We start from the raw sequence: 22,711 nt of genomic DNA, 5'->3' as shown, positions 1-22,711 counted from the left end.
GTCAATTATGCTGCTCTGCATTTTTGTTTCCATTAAAAATATCGCAGAGGGTCTGTATTTTTTTATGAACCCATGAAGGGCTCGAAATGTCAGGTCAGACCCAGGGGTGGCCCTGAGGGTGTGCAAGTGGTGCCACCACACAGGGTCCCTAATTTTTTTGGAGCCCTAATTTTTTTTCATGTGTATAATATATGTAGAATGTTGCTATTTTCACCCACCTCATATTTTTACTCATTAGTAAATAAAACAAAAATTACAAAGCCTCTCTTAAGTGGCAACAAGCGCGTCTTCGTAGGTGCAATTGTGGAAGTTCTTAGTAGACACGTTTTTGGGTACCATCAGTGCTGGTGGCAGTAGCCAGTAGGGACCATCCCAATTAAAAGATTCTTTCATGAGTGTGTATACAATATATATGTGGCGCAGATTTCGAGCAAATGGTAAATCACATAATCCTCACCCTTCGCAGACCCACCATTGCTTTAACAAGTGGTTCTTCCCCCAATTGGGTATAGTAAATAAAACAGAAATTGCGAAGCCTCTCCTAAGTAAGCCCTTGGTCAGATCCATCTAAGAATGGCAACAAGGGCCGTCTCCGCAGATGCAGCTGTTGTGGAAGTTCTTAATGCCCGTAACTATGCGGATTGGAGTGTATTGGTTAAAACTTACTTGTTGGCTCAAGACCTTTGGGATGTAGTGGAAGAAGAACATGAAGACGACGACGAAGAAGAAGAAGAAGAAGCTGATGATAAGTTCAAAGCTTGGAGGAAGAAGAATGCCACGGCGTTACATAAGATCCAAATTTCGTGCGGGCAGGAAGCATTTTCCCTCATTAGCAACACCACTTCAGCCAAACGCGCTTGGGATACTTTGGCAGAAAAGTTCAAGCCAAAACTAGGTAAGTCCCCCGTTCAAATCTCCTCAACAAATCTGTGAGAAGTAAATATTCGACTTAAACCAGAAATATATATACATATTATATATAACCAAATTATACTCTAAACATTTAATTGATTAACCACAAGACCACTATTTCTGTTTCTTATAGTGGATGTAAGAGCAACTCCACCCCTTAGGGCAAAGTCTAAGGCAAGGGCAAGCAAGGGCAAGCAAGGGCTGACACTATTCACGTGAATAGTGTCAGCCTTGCCATTTGTGGTTCCACCCACAAGGGCAAAGTCTAGGGCAAGTCTAGGGCAATTACTATTCATTGTACTTTATTTCTTATTTTTTAATACTTTAAATCATTAATTTTGATAATCTTTTGTAATTAAATTTTCGGATAAGATTTTCGGATGTGAATCTCGGTTGCCACGTGTCTTATTCCAGATAAAATTTTCGGATATTCATTAATAAAAATTATAATATCAGATTTCCGATAAAATTTTCACCCTATAAAATTGTGCCGCGTGTCCCATGTCAGATAAGATTTTCAGATAATTTTAAAAAATTATAATGTCATATTTCAGATAAGATTTTCACCCTCTAAAATTGTGCCACGTGTCCCATGTCTGATAAGATTTTCAGATATTTTTTTCAAATAGTGATCTCAGATTTCAGATAAGATTTTCACCCTCTAAAATTGTGCCACGTGTCATCTCTATCTTCTGAATCCCTCTATATAACTACACCATCAACACCACTCCTCTCACACAATCTCTGATATATTCCTTCATTTCTCAGATTTTACAATTTCCCATTATACTCTCAATGTCAAACTTCAGGAGGGTGTTGGAGAGGCAACAGAAAGAATGGGAAGAAATCCGGCGTAGACGTGAGGAAGAAGATCGGGACGCCGATGAAGAAGAGGAAGAAATGCTTGAAGTAGCGGCGGTGTGTATGATGAATCAATCAAGCCAACACCATCGTCGTCGTGCCCCGAATGTGGAAAGACGCAGAGAGTCTCGGGGTAAGAATCTCTTGGAGGATTACTTTATCCCAAATTCGTTATATCCTGCTCATAAATTTCGAGAGAGATATAGAATGCAGCCACATTTGTTCCAAAAAATCATGCATGATATTTGTAATTACGACACATACTTCATTCAAAAGCATGATGCTGTTGGAGTTTTGGGTCTTATCCCGGAGCAAAAACTTACAGCTGCTTTGCGGATGCTTGCTTATGGGGCATCTGCAGAGCAGGTGGATGAGATTGCAAGGATGGGAAAATCTACTATCCTAGAGTGCTTGGTGAGATTTTGTGATGCAGTGGAAAATTTGTACACGAGGGAGTACCTTCGCAAACCCACTCCGAGGGACCTGCAAAGGCTTCTACAAAAAGGCGAGGCTCGAGGTTTCCCAGGAATGATCGGAAGCATTGATTGCATGCATTGGCAGTGGAAGAATTGTCCTACTGCGTGGCAAGGAGAGTATGGGAATCGGAAGGGCCAAAAAAGTATCATTTTGGAGGCCGTAGCTTCATTCGACACTTGGGTTTGGCATGCCTTTTTTGGGGTTGCCGGATCTCAGAATGACCTCAATGTCCTTGGTCAATCCCCGGTGTTCGATGAGGTATTGCGAGGTCATTCCCCTCAGGTCACATACCAAATCAACAATACCGTATACTCTGGGGCCTACTACCTTGCCGACGGAATTTATCCTAGGTGGACGACATTCGTGAAAACAATTCCGAATCCCCAATCCGAGAAGGAAAGAAGCTTTGCTTCCTTTCAAGAAGGTTACAGGAAAGACGTGGAAAGGTGTTTCGGTATCTTGCAAGCTCGTTGGGCAATTATCAGGGGTGCTGCTCGGATGCTAGACGAGGAGGTGCTGAGGAGTATTATGATGACTTGCATCATCCTCCACAACATGATTGTGGAGGATGAGTATGACTACGATGCTCCAGAGGTGTTTGAACCCGATCCTATGAACACGGCGTTGACAAGAATATATGAAAGGCCGATAGGACCAAATGGACTACCATTGGAGCCCGAACCGTTACTTCAGGATGGTCGATTCAACAACCCCATGATTGATCGTTATCAAGAAATGCAATCTTCATATGTTCACGAAAGACGTCAAGTTGACTTGATCGAGCACTTGTGGCAGATGAAAGGCAATCACAATGGATGAAGGCTAGATTTGTGCTTTGTTTGGATTTATGCTTTTTTTTTAATTATGCTTTGTTTTTGTGTGTTGTGTTTTGTGGAATTATTGCGAGGTCTTTTTTATTATTATGCTTTTATGTATGGTTTGTTTTGTGTGTTGTTTGCAATAAATGAAGGTTTGTTTTTAATTAATCTTTGTGAGGAATGCTCAAATGTTTTTAATAAGTAGTCCAATTATAGAATGCTTTTTTGATTGAATAAAAAAGAAACAATACAACAAATTAAAGGATAATACAACAATTTAAAAAAAATACAACAATTATAAAAAAATACAACAATACAATCTAATGGTTTTCATCATTTAGCCAATCCGTATTGCTAGGTCCGTCGTCATGGAAAAGTTTTCTTCTCATCACATCCCTTCGTTTATGTTTCCAATAGGCCTTTGTTTCAGGAGACATATGGCTCGTATCCATGGCCATGATTTTCATCTCTTTGTCATCCTCGTCTTTTTCTTTTGCATGTTGCTTTTCAATTGCAAAGGCTTCCAATCGTGCCTTGTCCGCTTCATCTCTCCTCAAGTCTCTCTCCAATCTTAGAGAGTTGTTCTTAGCTATTTGCTCGAATATTTGAACACAATCAATGTTCGAAGTGCCCCCTCTCTTGGCCTTTGCCGCCTTTCTCCCAATAGGTCTCGGCGGACGTGGGAGTGGTGACTCCGTTTCCATTGGGGAGTCCAATGATGAATCGGTTAATGGCGATTCGTGGAGCGGCGTCTCATGCAACACAACCGGGGGTGCGGTAAGAATAATTTTGAATCTGGAACAATCCTTGACAATTTCCCAACATTGGAAATGCACAAAACTTTTTTTCCCTTGTCCCATGGCACCGAACCACATTTGTGCTTGTATGATCTATTCAAAATAAATAATTGGAAGTGCATTAAAAAAATATACAATGCAAGAAATTATAAACTATTTTGAAATGCAAGAATAAAATTGATTATGTAAATAAATATAGACAAATTGAAAATGCAAAAACAAAAAATAAAGATTATGCATGAAATTATAAACATATTTGAAATGCAAGAATAAAATTGATTATGTAAATAAATAAATCCAATTAGGAAATGCAAAAATAAAATAAACATTGTGCAACAAAAAGAAATAGAATATGCAATAAAAAAAAGTTACATTAAATTGATTAAAATGACAATTAAAAATATTTTACCTCATCGGAAAGATTCGCACCGCTCCGAATGTTCTCCTTTGCTTTTGTCAAGGCATTTCTCCATTTCCCTAACTCTTTGTTTAGAATTTTCCATCTACTAGACAAAGCCATTTCGGTCCGAATGGAACCCGATCTTTGACAAAATTCTCCATGAATTTTGCTCCACATATGATGGAACTTCATCTCATTGCCCGTGATAGGGTCATGACTAACGTTCACCCAAGACTCGCACAACGCAATATCTTCCTGGGTTGACCACGAGCCTCCGATTTCAACAGAAGATGCCATTTGTTTATTTTCTACAAATGGAAAGTAGTACAAAAATGTGAGTGGATAGTAAAAAATATTAGAAGGAGAAGAGTTTGTATGGAATTGGTGTGGAAAGTGGAAAATATGAGTAGAGAGTAAAAAATATTGGAAGGAGATGAGTTTGTATGGAGATTTGGTGTGGAAAATGAATTATGTGAGTGGAGAGTAGAAAATATTGTATGGAGAAGAAATTGTATGAAGATTTGGTGTTGAAAGTAGATAAAATGGTTAGGTATTTATAGGGAAAAAATACATACATTTTTGGTATTTTTTTAAAAAAAAATTTCAGAATTTTTTCGGATTTTTTTAAAATTTTTTTGGCCAAAAAAATGAGAACCGTAGGATTTCTGAAAAAAATCCAATCGGAGCCACCCGGTTCCGACACGTGGCATGTAACCGTTGGTGGTGACGTCAGCGCTGACGTCACCTGAACTCGGGCTCGAGCCCAGTCGATTTTCGCCCTTGGGCCTGCCCGGGCTCGTGGGACCCGCAGCTTGCCCGGGCTGCTTTGCGCGCGCTGGAGCTGGACTTGGGCTGATTTTTGCCTTTTGCCTGGGCCAACCCCTGGCGCTGTACATGCTCTAAGGACTGATCAGTTTACATTTTGTTCTTTTACATTTTGGTCTCCCTAGACTTACTGTATCCGAAAAGAAATATATATACTTATGCAAATTACATGTGTAACAATGTGGAAATTAAATCTAACAGTGTCAATTTACCCCTTTGGCTTTATTTATTTATTTTAAAATAGCTAATTTCCCCATGAATCACAAAACTACCCAATTTATACCCCATGCTCATATTCCGAGCAATTCCATTCATGATGTCAGGCAAAACAAATGCTGATCTCACGCCATATTCTTTACAAAAAAAGTTGCCTTGAAAGACTTCAAAAGTTGGTCAATTTCTAAGCACCTAACTTTGCAAAATGACAATCACTCTTCTAGCTGAGTTGTAAAATTTTATCTGAGACCTAAATATAAAACAACAAAAATAGCAAGCCTGGTCAGCTTTCGGCCGCTCATATTTGGTTGTGAATAGCAGTAAGAATGGTGAAAACTGTGGTTCCTGCTGATGCAATTGTTGTCGAAGATCTTAACAAAGATAACTATGAGCATTGGAGTAATAATTTGGTGGCTCAAGACCTTTCGGAAGTAGTAGAGGCTACAGCTGAACCTCCTAAACCAGAAGAAGAAGCAGAAGCTGATGACAAGGCCTTGATGAAGAAGAATGCAACAGCTTTACATGCGATCCAAGTTTCGTGCGGGCCTGATGCTTTTTCGGTGATTAAGGAGACTAGTTCAGCCAAAATTGATCGGGATACTTTGGCCGAAAAGTTCACACCGCAACCATCACTCCTAAATAATTCATTTTTTCAGTCTGCAAGCTCATCATCCAACCCAGGTATATTGTTAAAATACTAGTAGTAGTTTATTAGACAATATCCAAGGGCCAACTTTATTCAACATATAGTAAAACAAAGATGGTATGATTTTAAGGGTGATAGAACAAGGACGGTATGATTTCCAGTTTACTTTTAGCAACTTCTTAAACTGTTCTCCATCCTTGCAAAGACTTAATTTGAAAACATATAAACCTGTTTTCCAAATTAGAAAAGCTTTGTATCAACTTTATTCAGCCTACTAAAACGAAGGATGATATGATTTTAGTTTAGAGTAGTTATTTTAATATAACAATGGCAAACAGAGAAGCATTAATGTCCAAACATATACATACCGACAGATGCTGCAATTGCTGCCAAGCATGATCCGTATCATATTCTTGGGCACAATTCATTCAATTATTAACACAAAATAAATGGATTATGTTATCTGAAATCATTAATAAATTAATTAACCAAACTTAGCGCAGGATCTTACGAAGAGAATAAGCCGTTGTTCGATGCTGTGTGGAGTGGGGATTGGAATAAAGCAAAGAAGTTTCTTACCGAACGTCCCAATGCAATAAAAGCAAGACTTCCATATACAGACAAGATGGCTCTTCACTTTGCAACAGAACTAGAGCACGAGCATATTGTGGAAGAGTTGGTGCAGTTGATGTCAGAGGAAGACTTGGAAATAACAGATAATTGGGGTCAGACAGCTCTAGCTCTTGCTGCAAAGAGAGGAAATCGTAAAATGGTTAAATGCATGGTTAGAAAGAGCAAGAAAACACTTAGTATTCCCACTAAGACCCGCAATAGGACTCCAATTATCTTGGCTGCTATGAATGAGCAATGGGATGTCGTTAAAGATCTTTACTTCGTCACTCCCCTCCAAGATCTAAAACCAGATAAAGGACCATACGGCGCTGGACTTCTTCGCTACTTTATTGTTGGCATGAAATTTGGTAAGAGTTTTAATTAATCTTATAACAATGAAATTGATTACTCGTTTTTTCCCTTAATTATAAAAACTTGTTTTTCTGTACTACAGATATTGCTCTGGAATTAATTCAGCTTTGCCCAGAATTGGTCTTTACCAAGGGCCAGAATGGGAAATTCCCGATGGAAGGATTTATGCCTTCTGCATTCCTTAGTGGAACACCCCTCAACTTCTTGCAACGACGGATCTATAATTGTTAGTATCCACATACTCTTTCCTCTTACAATTACAATTATATATTTTCAATGTTACATTGACTGTAATGAACCTAAGACTTCAAAATTGACTGCGCTTTTGAATCCTTGAAACTTCAAAACAATAGTTATTGATCTTAATGGCTAAGAAATGACAACTTCAGTGACTTTATCGGAGGGGTTCATAACATCAGACAAATAACGAAATGGAACACCCAGATGAGAGATGTGGAAATGCTGATTTGGTTTTTTTAATTATTGTTTTAACTTCTCATCTCCGTAATTGTAATCAATGTTTTCAAAGGCGAGTTGTATAGGCGAGGCGTTTTTTGTAGCCCTCTGCGAGGCGTAAGCCTTGAAGCATTGAGGCGTAAGCCTTTTGAACATTAATTTATTTTAATAAGAAAAATTTATGAATAATACAATACAATTAAATTGTACAACTAATTCTTATTCAACCATAACAATCTTTTAAATATAATCAAATATAAGTATTAATTGTCATTCAAAGCATAATAATCAATCCCAAAACATAAAATATTTATTCAACATCAAAACAAAAACATAATTCACTCATCCCACTCATCAACACTAATATCATTCAAACTAGCATCACCATCTCTCGTCTATTCTTCTCCAAATTGGTTTATACAAGTATGATGCATGTATGTCAAATTTATACTATATCACATAAACAAATAAGTTAACTAATATATTTTTAAAAAAATTGAAAAAAATTTATACGGAACTTCAAATTACAGTTGTGAAGAATTAGAGAGAAAAATAAAATGACTCACTTGCAGTCGAAAGATGAAGAGAATTCTTGAAATTGATAGAGATTATCTGGTAAAGGTAGAAATTAGGGTTGTACTATACAATATATATATATATAAGTCCATGTGTTAATATATTAATTTAGGGAAGAAAAAAAAAAGGTAAGTAGAAAAGCTACAGCAACTTGCATGTTTCATTAACATATTTCCCACTATTAATTCTTCTTGCCTTAGGTTTATTACAATAAAGGTAAGATAAAAAAAAACAGCAACTTGCGTCTTTTATTTTATTTTTCAACACACTCCAAGTGAAACGACGTCGTTTCACTTTAATATTGTTTTCAAAACACTACAATCAAAACGACGTCGTTTCATTAACCTAAAAATAAAATAAAATAAGGAGTCGTCTTCCTCGCGAGTTCATCTTCCTCGCAGACATCTGCAGACTCGCAAATTTCTTCCGGTTTAGAAGTTTCCAGATCTGGCGCGCCTTGCTCCTCCTCGCTCCGCCTGGACACGCCTTGCAACGCCTCCTCACGCCTTCCCCGCCCTAAACGTGCAACTCGCTAAACAGCCGACCGCCTCGGGCGTTTTACTGCCGCCTCGCGCCAACGCGCGCGAAGGCATGCCTTTGAAAACACTTATTGTAATAGAAATAGAAATTCGTAATATATTGATTGAGGTTAATTACTATCATTTTTTGAAAGGTATACACGTAGAGCGTGCCATCAATGATATTCGTGTAAGTGTTCAAAATGAAGGAAATGAAGAAAGTAATCCAATGAAGATCACTTGCTCAGGTATGTTGCAATTATGGTTGATCGGTGGGTCTGTTGGCTACGAGGTTTGGGAAGAAAAAGGAAGAAGATGAAGTATCAGAACTATTCTTTTCTTTTTAATATTCTATTTTTAATTAAGAGTTAAAACTATTTAGAGAATGCTAGCAACTTTCTCTCTTTTTCTAATGACATGTGTCATTTTCTTTACACTTAAAACAATCATTAATAGTTAAGACAAACTAACTTTTGCTTTCCAAGCTTACCCTTATTAAATATAGGGCCCCTTAAGAATATTGACTTTCATGTTTCCTTCAATTCATCCTTTAAATTTTTTGCAATTTTCTTATTACCTTGTTAAAAAATTAATTTAAAAGTGATATATTATATACTGATGAAGAACCATGCGTGTGGTGAAAAATTCAAATTCACGTGGAAATAAACATGTATGGACATGCCTGGGTCTTGGATGTATGTTGATAATTTGAATTCGCTGGAATGATGTAGGTGTTCCAAGAATTGTTTTTACCATCTCATCTATTTCCTCCACCTGGAACTAATTTTTAGGTTGTGTCCTGCTGAGTTTTTTTAATAAAAAAATTCTGTTAAAAGACTAATCCTACGGTAATTGGATTGATTGCAAGTTTGATTTTTATTTCTTTAAAAAAATGACTTTTTTTTTTCTTATTTAATTTTTAACAAGATGATAAGAAAGTTGTAAAAGAAATATGAATAAATCGAAAGAAACATAAAAGTCAATATATTTAATACAGGTAAATTAGGAAAACAAGAGCTAGTTTGTTTCAAGTATTAATGACATTGTTTAAAGTGTAAGTAAAGTGAAGGTTGCTAGCATTCTTCAAGGTATTTTCACTATGTTATCTAAGAGGACATGTGACAGAATATTAACATAGGGACATGGAAAAGTTGACAACACAAAACATATATATGCAAATCAATTATGACAAGATATCCATAATTGTAATAGAAATAGTAATTCGAAATATATTGATTGAGGTTAATTATTGTAAATTTTTGAAAGGTGTACACATAGAGCCTACCATTAGTGATACTCGTGTACGTGTTCAAAGTGAAGGAAATGAAGAATGTAATCGACAGAAGATCAGTGTGTCAGGTACGTTGCGATTATGGTTTTATCTAGTAAAATTTAAATAATTTCGTCTTATGTTATTGAACTCTTCACATTTTGTAATACTACGTCCAATTTGTTTGTTTGTCTTATGTTATTGGACCCATTTTCCATTATCTTTCTTTACCAGTCTCCGTCAAAGTTATTGCAAGGAGATCTTGATTAACATGCTCCGTATTTTTCAACCCTAGACCACCTCTGTTCTTAGGACAAATAGTACTCCAACTAACAAGATGCACTTTCCTTCTCCTATCAGTTGATCCCCAAATAAAGTTCTTATTCAACCTATCCAACGCCCTACAAACTGTCATAGGCAGTTTAACCTTTTACGTAGCATATAGATTGGGATAGTAGAAGTAACAGACTGAACCAAAGTCACCCCGCCCGCCATAGAAAGGGATAGTACAACTATTGCTAGTATTCCTTCCATGAATTAGTGGAACACCCAAGTATCTTCCCAAGTCACTGGTTAAGGGGGAACCACATGAATCTCCATAGCTTTAACTTTCTCAATATTAGGAGAGTAATACTCCACAAACTTCTCAAAATCCACTAACTGCTCGGACATCTTATACAAATAATCAATACTACCCTTGCTCATCATAATCTTGGCCTGTTTTGGAGAAGCTTCTCCAAAGAGAATTACATAATCAGCAAAAATAAGTGGAAAATACGTGTACCCTTCTTAGCTGCCCAAACTGGTTTTCAAAGTTGACATGATGTTGTAGAATATGAGAAAAAATAATCTATAGTTCAAATATAGGTGGCTCACTCCTAATTGCACAAAGACCTTTAAAGGTAAAACCCCACACCTAGAGGTCCATTAGGCCATCGCTTTCCTAGATGGTTAAGGTGGGTACCATATCGGTGCATGATTTGGACAAGTAGTGGACTCTTATTGAGCCCGTTGGTACAATAATTGGTATCAGAGCTTAGTTCGACCGAGACGCACTTGGTTCAAGGTAGAGTGATTGACATGTTCAAGAAGGGCGACTCATGTAAAAATTCTTTCACCGCCCAAGAAAGTTGGAGTAGTCTAGTAGAGCAAGGGCTAGTGGGGCAAAGGCAAAGGCTCTTTTATCTGAATAAATTAATCTTTATCAATTTATTTAGGACCGGGTCATTACAAAATATGCCATTGCCAACAACAAAATAAATATAACTACAAAAGTGGGTAGAGAAAAAAAAAAGAAAAAGAAAAAGAGAGTGAGTAGAAGATAGATCTATCTTCTTATTTATTTAAAATTTTTTTTGTATTCTCTCTTTCTTCCTTTTATTTAATATTTCCCCCCTCTTTTTTTTACTCTCTCTCTCTCTCTCTCTCTCTCTATCTCTCTTTATTATTTTCCTTCTTCTTCCAGCCTCCCCCTCTCTTGTTTTATTCTTTCTTTCTCTCTCTGTTTCTTTCTTCCCAGTCTCCCTCGCCACTCCCAAACTGCTAACTAAACGAAGGGGCTTTCTTCCATTGTTTCATAAACCCTAAACAAGAGCAGCACGAAATTGAAAAGGAAAAAAATATTAGGGCCTGTTTAGAAGTGCTTTTGGAAGGGCCAAAAGCGCTTACTGATAATTAAAAGCACTTCTGACAGCGTTTGGCAGAAAAGTTTAGAAGCTCTTCTGGGTCATAGAAGCGCTTCCTGGAGAAGCACTTGCTATGTGTTTCTTCAGGAAGCACTCCCAAGTGCTTTTCCACGAAACACTTTAATTTTTTATGAAAATTCTAAATTTTTATAATAAAAGCGTTTTTGTTAGAAGCGCTTATGAGCAGAAGTACTTCCTAGAGAAGCAGTTCCAAACGAGCCCTTAATTGTTCTTTGCAGTTGGTTTGGCTTTTGCATCAGTGCACAATTTAAAAACAATGGTCAATTGATTCCATGGCAGACCAACACAAGACACAGACAGACTGGGACTTTCGTCGAGCACCTAGTGTGCAAAGAAGGGATCGCTCTGCAGCTGTCTAAGGGGTCGTCCATGGAGTCCACAGCCAAATTTCAGGCATTCCAAGGGGTCGTTAGACCCCTCTTGTCCCAACATGCGCCTCTGTATAATAGCATGAAACGGAGTAATTTGAAAATTATGTTCATGCTTCAACCTCTAACCTAGGGCTTAGAGGTTTAGTCCCTCGTACTAACTGAAAATTAAAATGGTAACATAAACATAATAAAGATACAATTTTACAGATTTTTTTATCAATGAATGAGCCACAAGGGGCTGTTATGGTGGCATAGTTTCCTACTTCTCCCTCACTTCTTTCTTGCTTACTCTCTCATATGTTTAGAGACTCTAGCTACTTCCCTTTTTATAGCAGCTAGCCCATCATTTCCCATTGGTTCTTTTGCTTTGCATATGTTGGAATAATTGTTGAAAGCTTCCTCATCTTGTCATCTAACTAGCCTTTATCTCTTCTTGATGCATAAGTTTATTCCCCTCATCGTTAGCTGCACTCCCATCATATCATACTCATTTTGTATTACCATTTGATGGGACATTTGCACCAAACTCCTTATAAACTTTTACTAGATTTCTAAGGTTTCTAATGTAGGACATTTCCACCTTCATATTCTCACATGCTCAGGCATGTGCGGCGAATTTTCTAGCTTAACACGTGAACATCACATATTGGGTGACACGGAGAGCGCAGGGTCGTTGGACTTCACAAGTGGGCAAACTCGCTCTGATACCATAGGGGAAGTTAAGGTTCCACCCTGAAACCAATTAACAACAGAGGGAGTCGCTCAACTCCTTATAAGTCCTTACTAGATTTCTCAACTTTCCAATATGAGACATTTTTACTTTCACATTCTCACAAACTAAGGGGTAATATTACAAAACAAAATATATAATAGCTGGCTAGCAGCCCATATCAGTCCTCCTGATCCGGGTTCAGTGTCAGACAGGTTGGGAATCCAATACTTGCCCAATGGAGCCCAAATTTGGATATGTGATAGTTAACACCCATTGGAACAACTTTCATTAAGGAAATCCTCGTCCGAGTAGTGGAAGTTGATGATCTAAGGTCTGGAATTTGGCATACATACATGAGCAGAAATAGAAACTAAGCTCAAATTATCTTTAAGCCCATATTCATCAAATTCAAGATTAAATCTATAAAACAAAAATAAAAAAATAAAAATCTATGATATATCAAGAAGTAAACTAAGAATATTTAGTGAATAACATGAAACAACATATATAAATATGAACCTATACACAGTTGTGGTCTGTATGATTGTGCACGGTACGCCCACCGATATGAGAGACCATTTTCTGAAAATAAAAGAGACCACATCTGTGGGCGAAATATGGAACTGAATTGAGTTTTCTGTTTTTCAGAATTTAATGAACTAAATTAAAATATCCTTGAAATTTGAGCAAATGAAAGAAGAATGGTGAATATTTTTAGCGGTATGAATTTTTTTTTATTGCAATTAAATGGGTGTTTGTGGGAAAATATGATTAGATTAAACAAAAAAAGGAGTTGCAATTTTGGATAATTGGAAAACGAGCTATTGAAATTTTACATTGATTTGAGGAAAAAAAAAAAATTCTTGGATTATTCAAATATTAGAAAACTAGCTTTGGACTGTGACATGAAGTGGAGATGCCTTTTTCAAATGAGTTAGAGTCCAATATTGAGTCCAATTAGGCCCTTTCCTTTGTGATTTTTGCTAAAAGTTAAAACGTGGAGATTTTGCTTTAAACGTGGGTTTTCCTTCTTATGAAGAAAAACTCTTATAAAACTAGACCTTTGTCTTCTTTCTTCCTAGAGCTCTCATGATCATATTTTTAGTCCATAAACTTTGGAAAGCTGAGTTTTTATTTGAGATAAATTATCAAGTGTTCCATGTTTATTTGGTGATTTATCAAACACTTTTATCATTCATATTACATTCATTTGAATGTTCGGTGACTCATTCGGTTGAGAACACTAAGACCGTTGTGGTGATTTTTCTCCGGTGAGCTTGAATCAATCGTGACCATTATCGGATTCCACATAAAATATTAAGAGAGTTGGAAGAACTCTAGCGAGCTTGAAGCAATCATGACCAACATATGGAGTGTTGAAAGATCATCCCTTGACGGAAGTTGAGTTATGAAGAAGTTGGTAAACATTATCTAGAATGTGCCTCAGATAAGTGTGTGAGTACTTCTTGTAATCATCGTTCTATAGTGGATTTATTTTAGACTGAGGAGTCCCATAGATTTTCCCCAAAGGTAGGGATTTACCACGTAAAATAATTCTTTGAGTGCTCCTTTACTTTATGCTTTGCACGTTTCAGGATTGATAAGCTATGTCAATCCAGTTACCGAAGTTTATTTTTATTTACTAATTATAATTTTAAATTGGCCTATTCACCCCTTCTAGGCATTATTAGTCATCCTACAAATAATTGTTAATCCATCTAAGCTATAACATGTTGAACACTAACCTGAGTCCGACATCGTGCTTGGAGTTGATCGAGTTGCGTAGAGAGGTAGAAGATTCTTCTCCTTAGAAACCAATCCTTATAGCTATAACTTTTGATGGGGTGAATTTCTGATTAGCTTGGGTGTATCGGTTCTAGGAGGGAGCCTTCTATTTATATGCATCTCTCTAAGGGTATTGCCCACCAAGAAACACTTAGAGATATCCTTCATGCAATAGAATTAATGTATTTCAATCCATATAGAACTAGGAACCTTTAAGCCTTTGTAAACAACTTAAACACTTATACGAGATAGGATTTGAGTCCTTGATAAATAATAAGTCTTTGCAATCCTTCATTGGTTAGAAAATCACTTTAGTAGGTTTAAGGCGCAATAAATCTTCTTGCAATAATTTCAGACCATTTTCTGAAAATAAAAGAGACTACATGTTGCTATTTGCATGTTGCTATGGTGTAAAATTAGGAGTTGATTAATCGTATTCATTATACCATGTATGTATCTAAATATTCCTTGCACCCATTTTATGGACCTTTTCAAGTGAGCTAATACTTCTTCCCTTTTACGCATTTTGTCATCATCTAATTAACAGAGATACATACAGCTTTCACCATCTTATATTTAGATTTTGAATTTCCATTGCAGTGGTAGGTTTCTTGCAAGGTTTGAAATCAAATCTCCTTGAACTTTTGGGTATGCTACTTTTTTTTTTTTTTTTTTTTTCCATATTTTCTATGTTCTCCATTAGTTGTTTTAGTAATAATTTTTTTCATGAATTAGTGGTATGACATGTTTTTTTCAATGCCAACCTAGGAATCAACCGCATACGCGAAATAAAACAGGCCCACATTCAATCACTTGAACTCCTACATCACATGCGTGAAGTGATAAAACATCGACATCACCATGATTATGTACGTCAAGCAATTTTCAGAGCTATCGAGCTAGGGATGTTTGAGTTTACTGACAGTGTATTGCAAGCAAGACCAAATCTCATTTGGCTTTCTAATCAAGCGGGAAGGAACCTCGTTCATTTTGCCATCGAATGTCGCCAAGAAAAAATTTATAGCCTTATTATTAATAGGCTCGATGAAAGAGAAAGAAAATTGATTGGCAATATTGCAGATATGTCTGGCAATTGCGCGCTACATGTTGCCGGGATGCTATCCAAATTCGCAAAGCTCAATGATATCTCAGGTGCGGCTTTGCAAATGCAGAGAGAACTGCAATGGTTTAAGGTCAGAACATATTCTATATAATTCAGAGTTATAATTTTTTTTTGCTCTTATGAATTAGCTTTCCTATATATGCCCTTCTAAAGGCCCTTTTTTGTTTGTAAATTGTGGGAGTCGCACTCTATTGTAATTTATTAATCCGCATGGTCTGCTTTCAATTACAGCTCAAAGGTCATTCTGCTACAAACTAGCTAAAATAATAAATCACTAAGGCATCTAACATTACATGTCATATTTTTATATACTGTGACTTTTCAAACATTATTTGCTGTAAATCAAATAGACCGATACTCTGTGTTTGCATTACATTGCATCCGCAGATAGACGGATACTATCTTTAAAAGTTAAAGAAAATCTTAGTTAATTTATACTTTTTCAACTTATACAAATTGTAACATAGATGAGAATAAATTGTTTGGGCTGAAATGAGTCATTTTATGTATTGAAAGCATGTTTTAATTACAAAAAGTGTAAGAATATTTACAATCATGCTCTCTGTTTTTTAGTTAAAATTTAGCTAAACACATATAAACATTATTTTAGAAAATCTCTATAAAATTTTAACTCCAATTATACTCTATATAAATGCAATAAATATTTTTTAATTGGTCTATCTCTATAAAAAAAAAATTAATATAAAAAATAGTTAGCATTAATCAAAGATTTAAAATATTCATAAAATAAAGAAGCATTAAATTATAGGGAGCCACTAGAAGTCCTTTTTCTCTCCTCGCATTTAGGAGCTCCTAAAACTCTCCCTATTTTAGGAGGTAGATATAGAGCATGGTTGGAGTTGTATTTTTCTATTTCTTCTCTAAATTTTTTCTAAGGAGGTCATTTAGGGAGCATTGTGGATGCTCTAAAAAGGTGGTCAACACAGTTATATTTAGTAATTTATTCATTCTAATATTGAAAACTAATGCAGAATGAAAAGAAAAATTGAAATTAATGTCGGCCCTAAGATGTCTTATTCAACTTACTTTACGGTCAGCATGCTAGTCTTCTTGTTACCTCTGCTCTCTAATGGTTTGGATTTGTATGGCTTCTCAAATTTCGAGGATTCAAGGGTTGATTATTGGAAAAATAGAGTAATAATCTTTTACTCATATGTATCTTTTTTGTTCAACATAAATGTAGGAGGTCGAGACTATTGGATTACCCCGGCTTAAAGAACGTAGGAATAAAGACCATATGACTCCGCGTGAGCTATTTACAGATAACCACAAGGAATTGGTGAAGGAAGGAGAAAGATGGATGAAAGAAACTGCAACTTCTTGTACAGTTGTAGGTGCTCTCATTATTACCATCATGTTTGCTGCAGCATTCACAGTTCCTGGTGGAAACAACGGAGAAACAGGCTTCCCGATATTCTTGCATAAAAATTTATTTATGGCTTTTATAGTTTTAGATGCTATATCACTCTTTTCATCTACAACTTCAGTATTAATGTTTTTAGGAATCCTTACATCACGTTATGCGGAAAATGATTTCCTCAAATCCTTACCAACAAAGATGATAATAGGCCTTTCCACCTTAATCATCTCTATTGCCACCATGATGGGTGCCTTTTCTTTCGCCCTTTTCATTATGATCCATGAACATTCATGGATTGTTATTCCAACGATTGTCCTTGCTATCATTCCAGTCATCTTATTTAGTCTGACGCAATGTCGTCTTCTAGTTGACATGTGCATTTCTACTTATGGACGAGGAATAGTTGACAGGAAAGTGAAATCAAGGGCATAAATTCTTCTACTTGGAAGAAGAATATTTTATAGGAAAGTGAAACCATGGACATAAAATTCTTGATGGTACGTGTAAGTGGTATTGTATAACGTTCGTAATCTTGTAACTTCTAAGAAGCTTGTATGCACTGTCCATGCCATGTATGTGTTTGGCATCCTATAATAAAACTGAAAGTTCAATATCTATATTTTATGTGTTCTTGTGAAGATATAATTGTTGGATAAGCATTTGCTTCGCTCTCCTCACCTCCCCTCCCCATATCCCTGATAATATACTGTGATTCTTGGTGAAGATAGCGTGTGAGAAAATTTGGGATCAAGCCTTGAAATTGTTTCACTTTGTTTTGCGCTCTGCCCGTTACATACAAAGATCGAGCAACGAACAGATCAAGTCAATGGCGCCACCATACAAAGATAGTAAAAAATGGTTGACTGGATCTCAGAACTAGAAGATTATCTTAACTCAGGTACACGTTTTTGTTTACTAGTAGGAAAAATAACAAATCAGAATCCAGTTTCATTTGATCCTTGGGGCAGGGGGCCAATATGCTGAAACAAAAACATAAACATAAACTACAGAGCAGCTCCAGGTTCATTTTAAGAATTAAGTCTTGGTCTTGCAAAATGAGTCTCCGGAGATAGGGAATCTTTAATAATTGTGCAACATGATCTGGCCATTCACATTACCCATGTTTGCAGCAGGAAACTGTGCCAAGCACAGAGCGGAACATGATCTGACAAAATAATTATAAATTTCATTAAATATATTTATTCCTTTCCATATTCCAATAATTTATTGGATAGGAATCTTGTAATATTATAATTTGATGATAATTTCCACATATTAAGAGGATCAAATCTCCAAAATATTTAGTGGCATATGCATTTAGTCGTTGAAGTTTTTGTTAAAATATGAATATGGTTTGCATATTTTGGGTTAATTGTATTCTTCTTCATTAGGAGAGATATGTAGGAGTTTATAAGGGTGCTATATAAGGAAATAGATATAGTAATTAATTAGAAGAATATCTCCTAATTAAATAAGGATGTGACAACTATATAAAACAAGGAAGTAAATTACCTAATTAACTTAGGAAATAAATCTTCTTGATTTAGTAGGTTAACTTACGTCAATACTCCTCCTCAAGTTGGCACTACAAGAAAAAACTTCTTTTGCGACCAACTTTTTAGTGACCAACCCAATTTTGGTTGCCAAACGAGGTTATATGTCATGAAAGTTTTTAATTCGTCACCAAAACTTTCGTCAGGTGTATAAATTGATCAAAGACAAAATATTTTGTTACCGCGACAAAAATATTTGCTCTCTAGGTGATGAATTAGAGACCAAATGCATTTTTGGTTGCCCTTAAGCTTCAAATTATTGGTGACGAAAATGTTTTGTATCTAAGTTTTCTTGCGTCATCTCCAAATGTGAGATGCCGCAAAAATATTTCGTGAGACCTGCCGAAATATTTCCTGAAACTTAGCGACGAATTGTTTTGGTTGCAGTTTGTGAAGAAAAAAATTCTAAAAAATTAAAACTGTGTTGTTTCATTTCCTACTTAGTATTTCTCTAAAACAGTATTAATATAGTACTAGACTCGATAGTCTTCTTCTAGCTAGCCCTCTCAAAAACCCAAAACTAACTCTCTCTGTGTCTCTCTCATCTTTCTCTCTATCCTTTCTCTTGCTATGTCTCTGGGTTGGTTCTGCTTCTCAGTTGACATCAACCACCTTGGTAAGAAGAATCTTTTTGGTTGCCATCAACCTAACAACATTCTCTCCATCATTGAAATTGGTACTTAGGTGACGAGGGGTAAACTTAAAAGATATTCAACCAAGAACGCAACAAACTTCACACACTCTAGACCTTGACCAAATCCTCTTATGACTAGTCAACTGTCAAATATGAATTATACCAAACAATAACATACACAGAGCATACCAAGATGTACCTGCAAGCCTAGAGAATTACTAGTGACAATCTAGGCACTCAGAAGGACCCGTCAATCTAGGCATCCCCTCTGCTAGCAACAACTATGGTGAAAGTGTGTGAAGACAGCATAATCAAGAAAACACCAAACAACAGATAATGATGACTAGTCAACTACAAGGATACAAACCCAAAATTCATATGATGACTAGTCAGCCACTAAGAACACAAAACCAAAATTCATACGATGACTAGTCAACCACCAAGAACACCAACCCAAAATTCATATGATGAATAGTCAACCACCAAGAACACAAACCCAGAAAAATTACAGAGATGCAATCAAAAATTGTTCACCCAGAAACCCATCATTGGGAAAAACTAGGGGTCATCAACTGACCAGGCAATCCATTAAGTAGAAAAAGATTCTTACAATAGGAACACAAGCAAGCTCAAGAAAAACCTAGATCTATTTAGGAAGATGAGCTAAACCTCCTTTGTGCAATTTTCTTCTCGAACTTAGCAAAGCTTGAAGCTCAGTTCTTCATGGCAATGGCAGCTCCTTCTCTAGCTCATTCATCACATGGCACCAACTTGCAAGCTCTAACTCAAACAGAAACCAAAATTTGGATTCAAAGGAGAATGACCAATTTCTTCAAGAAACCATACTCTTGAAGAAATCAATCTTGAATCTGTCCTAGATGTAAATGAGAGAGTGTTTTAAGTAGCTAGATGCAGATTCGTATTTCAAATGCAGTTTTTCAAAAAGAAATCAATTTGGAAAAACTCATAGATGAAAATAAGATGGTTCTCTCTTGAGGAAGAAGAAGCGAAAGATGGCAAGCCAAACTTTCCAAAACTTCCACCCGAAAGAGACGACTGCCCAAAGAGGAATTCCCTTAGGTAAGAATGACACATGGCAGCAGAGAGAGAAAAGAGAATAGGACAAAAAAGTTGGTTATCCAACTAGAAATCCTACAGAGCAGGGATGACTAGTCATACGAGAAACAGATGACTAGTCATCATTTTATGAAAACAGTTTAATGCAATGTTATGCAATACACAATTTACCTTTTCCAATTTGCTTGAACCTCCATAGTAAGAACACCTAGAGAAGCTACTCTCAATCTAAACTTGAGCTTGATAAATAACAATAGAAATCCTATTACAAAGTTGTCAAGGGAAGCCGAAAGAAAAACTCAAAATGCATACATTAACAATCATTCCTTGTCTTAACTTCACCTTTGTGGACCTTATCCTCCGACATCGCCACTTATACACCTTTGAAATCAAGCACCCTTGATGATGTATGGTTAATCATACCACCTTGACTAACCTCCTTTGTCCAACCAAGGTCTAAAAAATTGATAGTATCGAAAATATCGGTAGTCCAAAGATACGGAAATTTCGATGGAAATATCAGGATATTATCGATATCGATAAAAATTGAATAAAACCCACGAAAATTGTAAGAAAAACTTGGAACTTTTTATTGCAACTTTGGAGGATGTTTATTTAGTCAATTATCTATTAGTTTATCACAAACAATTGGAAGGAAATGCACTGCATGATGGATTTAACTTATTTAAGTTGATTATATAGCGAGCTGACAAACATTGTGAGTGTAGAAATTATGTAGTAATTAATGAAAGAAGATTAAACACACCATAATCATTTATATATAATGATTTACTACAATATTTTACACTTCATACAGTGCATGGTAAGATACATGGGGGACTTATTACCACATAGAGTTTCTATGAGGTTTCAATTTTCACTATCTTCATCATCTCTATGTGTAGAGTATGTGTACTGTGAAGAGTAGTAATCAAATGTTAACATGCTCCTCATATGGATCCGAGATTGGTTGACGTTGTCTATAAGCAAAATCCTTTGAAGATTGGGTCTCGGATTTTTTGTATGAGCCGCTCGATTCCATCCCAAAAGGAAAGGAGACTCACATTCTCATATGAAAATCTGATTCTTGCAAAAACAGTTCAAAACAAAACAATATAAATATTCATTTTAGCATGTAATCACAAAAACATAAGCAACATAGTGGTTAAGGCATTGGAGGAGTGAAATGGCAAGAGCTTGAATCCCCTTTGTGTGTGCTTTGTGTTTTTTTATTTTTTATTTTTTCCGTTACGTCGATATTTTCGATATTATAGCAATACTTTGACAAAATATTGCTGAAGTGTGAGAGAAATTATCGACATTGATATTTTTCGATATTATTGTCGATATTATAGCGATATTATAGCAATACTTTGACAAAATATTGCTGAAGTGTGAGAGAAATTATCGACATCGATATTTTTCAATATTATTGTCGATATTATTGATATTTATATGATATGTGTATGGATACTTTCTGAAATAACCGTGACCCGAAAGAATGATAATATCCTCGATATTTCATCTATATTATCGATATTTTAAACTATGTGCCCAACTAGCTTTGAGCGAATTTGTAACTTCATTATGTTGCACTGGCTCCCTGACAATAAGATTTCTTGCTCACTTTTCTTTGGTGTAAAGCACCTCCTTATTAGAATTTTATGCTCCACTTGGAATTGTACCCACCAAAAGCTCATAAAAGTTGTTAGGTTGAATTATCCCCATCATAATCATGTGTGACTTGCTTCTCTTCTTTGGTCTTTAACTAAGAGCTTCCATCCTTTTAATTAGTGCCCATATATGCCTGACACACTACTACAAAAAGTGAAAAAGATGACCAGAAAATACTGACTGACAGGATTCGACCCAAATTCCGCTTTGGAATCCGAGCCGGACCTTGTGCGTGTCCGACACCTGGCGAACGTCGGGCACGAATGACCTAATTGCCCTTCTATACAAAGCACGATAAAATAACAAGGTTGAATTCTACTGAAAAATCGGCAGAGTCTCCCTTGTAACTGGATCAATACCAAAACATTTACACTTGCCAAACAAGTATATATATATACAACCAACTGCCAGCATACGTATATATACATTCCAACAGTTAAATTCTAAGTCTAGGGCAAAATATCAGAGCGACTACTAAGAATTTACAAGGAGTCAATCCTTTTACAAAACAAAAGTCCTACATCAAAAAGGAAAGCACGGAAGGTGGAAAACGGCCCGGTGGTGGATCCCTGTGCACGCCTACTGCCTGAGGGCGCAAAACATTAAAAAGAGTGAGTGGACCCAAAAACAAAGTTTAGAAAATAGCATATGAACATACTAACCCCACTATAAAAATAGTTATACAAACTAAATTCTTCTCTTTATTACTGAAATCAATGCACTTATATAACTATGCATGTATATAAGCCAATCATACTCATGGTCAATATTAATTTCTTAAGGCATTGAAAACAGGTTAAAAATACCACCCAGGTGTACCCCATATTTCCGTCAATTCCAAATATCTGTCAATTCCTTGCATCACCATGGGTGATACGTAATCAATTTGGAAAAACTCATACTCTGCTATTTCTTTCTTCATAAAAAGCCACCAGTAGT

The 22,711-nt window shown here is 36.1% G+C and overlaps 1 protein-coding gene across 4 annotated transcripts; it reads left to right on the top strand.

The window, feature by feature from the left end:
• On the top strand, nucleotides 480-17,445 carry LOC18787803. 4 transcript variants are annotated; one of them, XM_020556376.1, is made up of 9 exons: nucleotides 480-895; nucleotides 5,628-5,987; nucleotides 6,456-6,932; nucleotides 7,019-7,162; nucleotides 8,642-8,734; nucleotides 9,753-9,845; nucleotides 14,931-14,978; nucleotides 15,099-15,523; nucleotides 16,658-17,445. In XM_020556376.1, exons 1-9 carry the CDS (start codon nucleotides 574-576, stop codon nucleotides 17,264-17,266), a joined length of 2,571 nt encoding a protein of 856 aa, XP_020411965.1. In that variant the 5' UTR covers nucleotides 480-573; the 3' UTR covers nucleotides 17,267-17,445. The 4 variants fall into 4 exon arrangements, with proteins under 4 accessions (XP_020411965.1, XP_020411968.1, XP_020411966.1 ...); XM_020556379.1 differs by having other exon boundaries at nucleotides 15,099-15,482; nucleotides 16,658-16,789; XM_020556377.1 differs by lacking the exon at nucleotides 8,642-8,734.

Source organism: Prunus persica, chromosome G2, assembly GCF_000346465.2.
Source record: "Prunus persica cultivar Lovell chromosome G2, Prunus_persica_NCBIv2, whole genome shotgun sequence".
In the NCBI taxonomy this organism is placed as follows: Eukaryota; Viridiplantae; Streptophyta; class Magnoliopsida; order Rosales; family Rosaceae; genus Prunus; species Prunus persica.
This window is presented reverse-complemented; position numbering and strand designations above follow the sequence as displayed.

Excerpts from the sequence above, each read along its gene's own strand:
- LOC18787803 (XM_020556376.1), top strand. The coding sequence starts at position 574 with ATGGCAACAAGGGCCGTCTCCGCAGATGCAGCTGTTGTGGAAGTTCTT. Across the intron at positions 5,988-6,455 it reads AAGCTCATCATCCAACCCAG|GATCTTACGAAGAGAATAAG; the intron begins GTATATTGTTAA and ends AACTTAGCGCAG. Across the intron at positions 8,735-9,752 it reads AATGAAGATCACTTGCTCAG|GTGTACACATAGAGCCTACC; the intron begins GTATGTTGCAAT and ends AATTTTTGAAAG.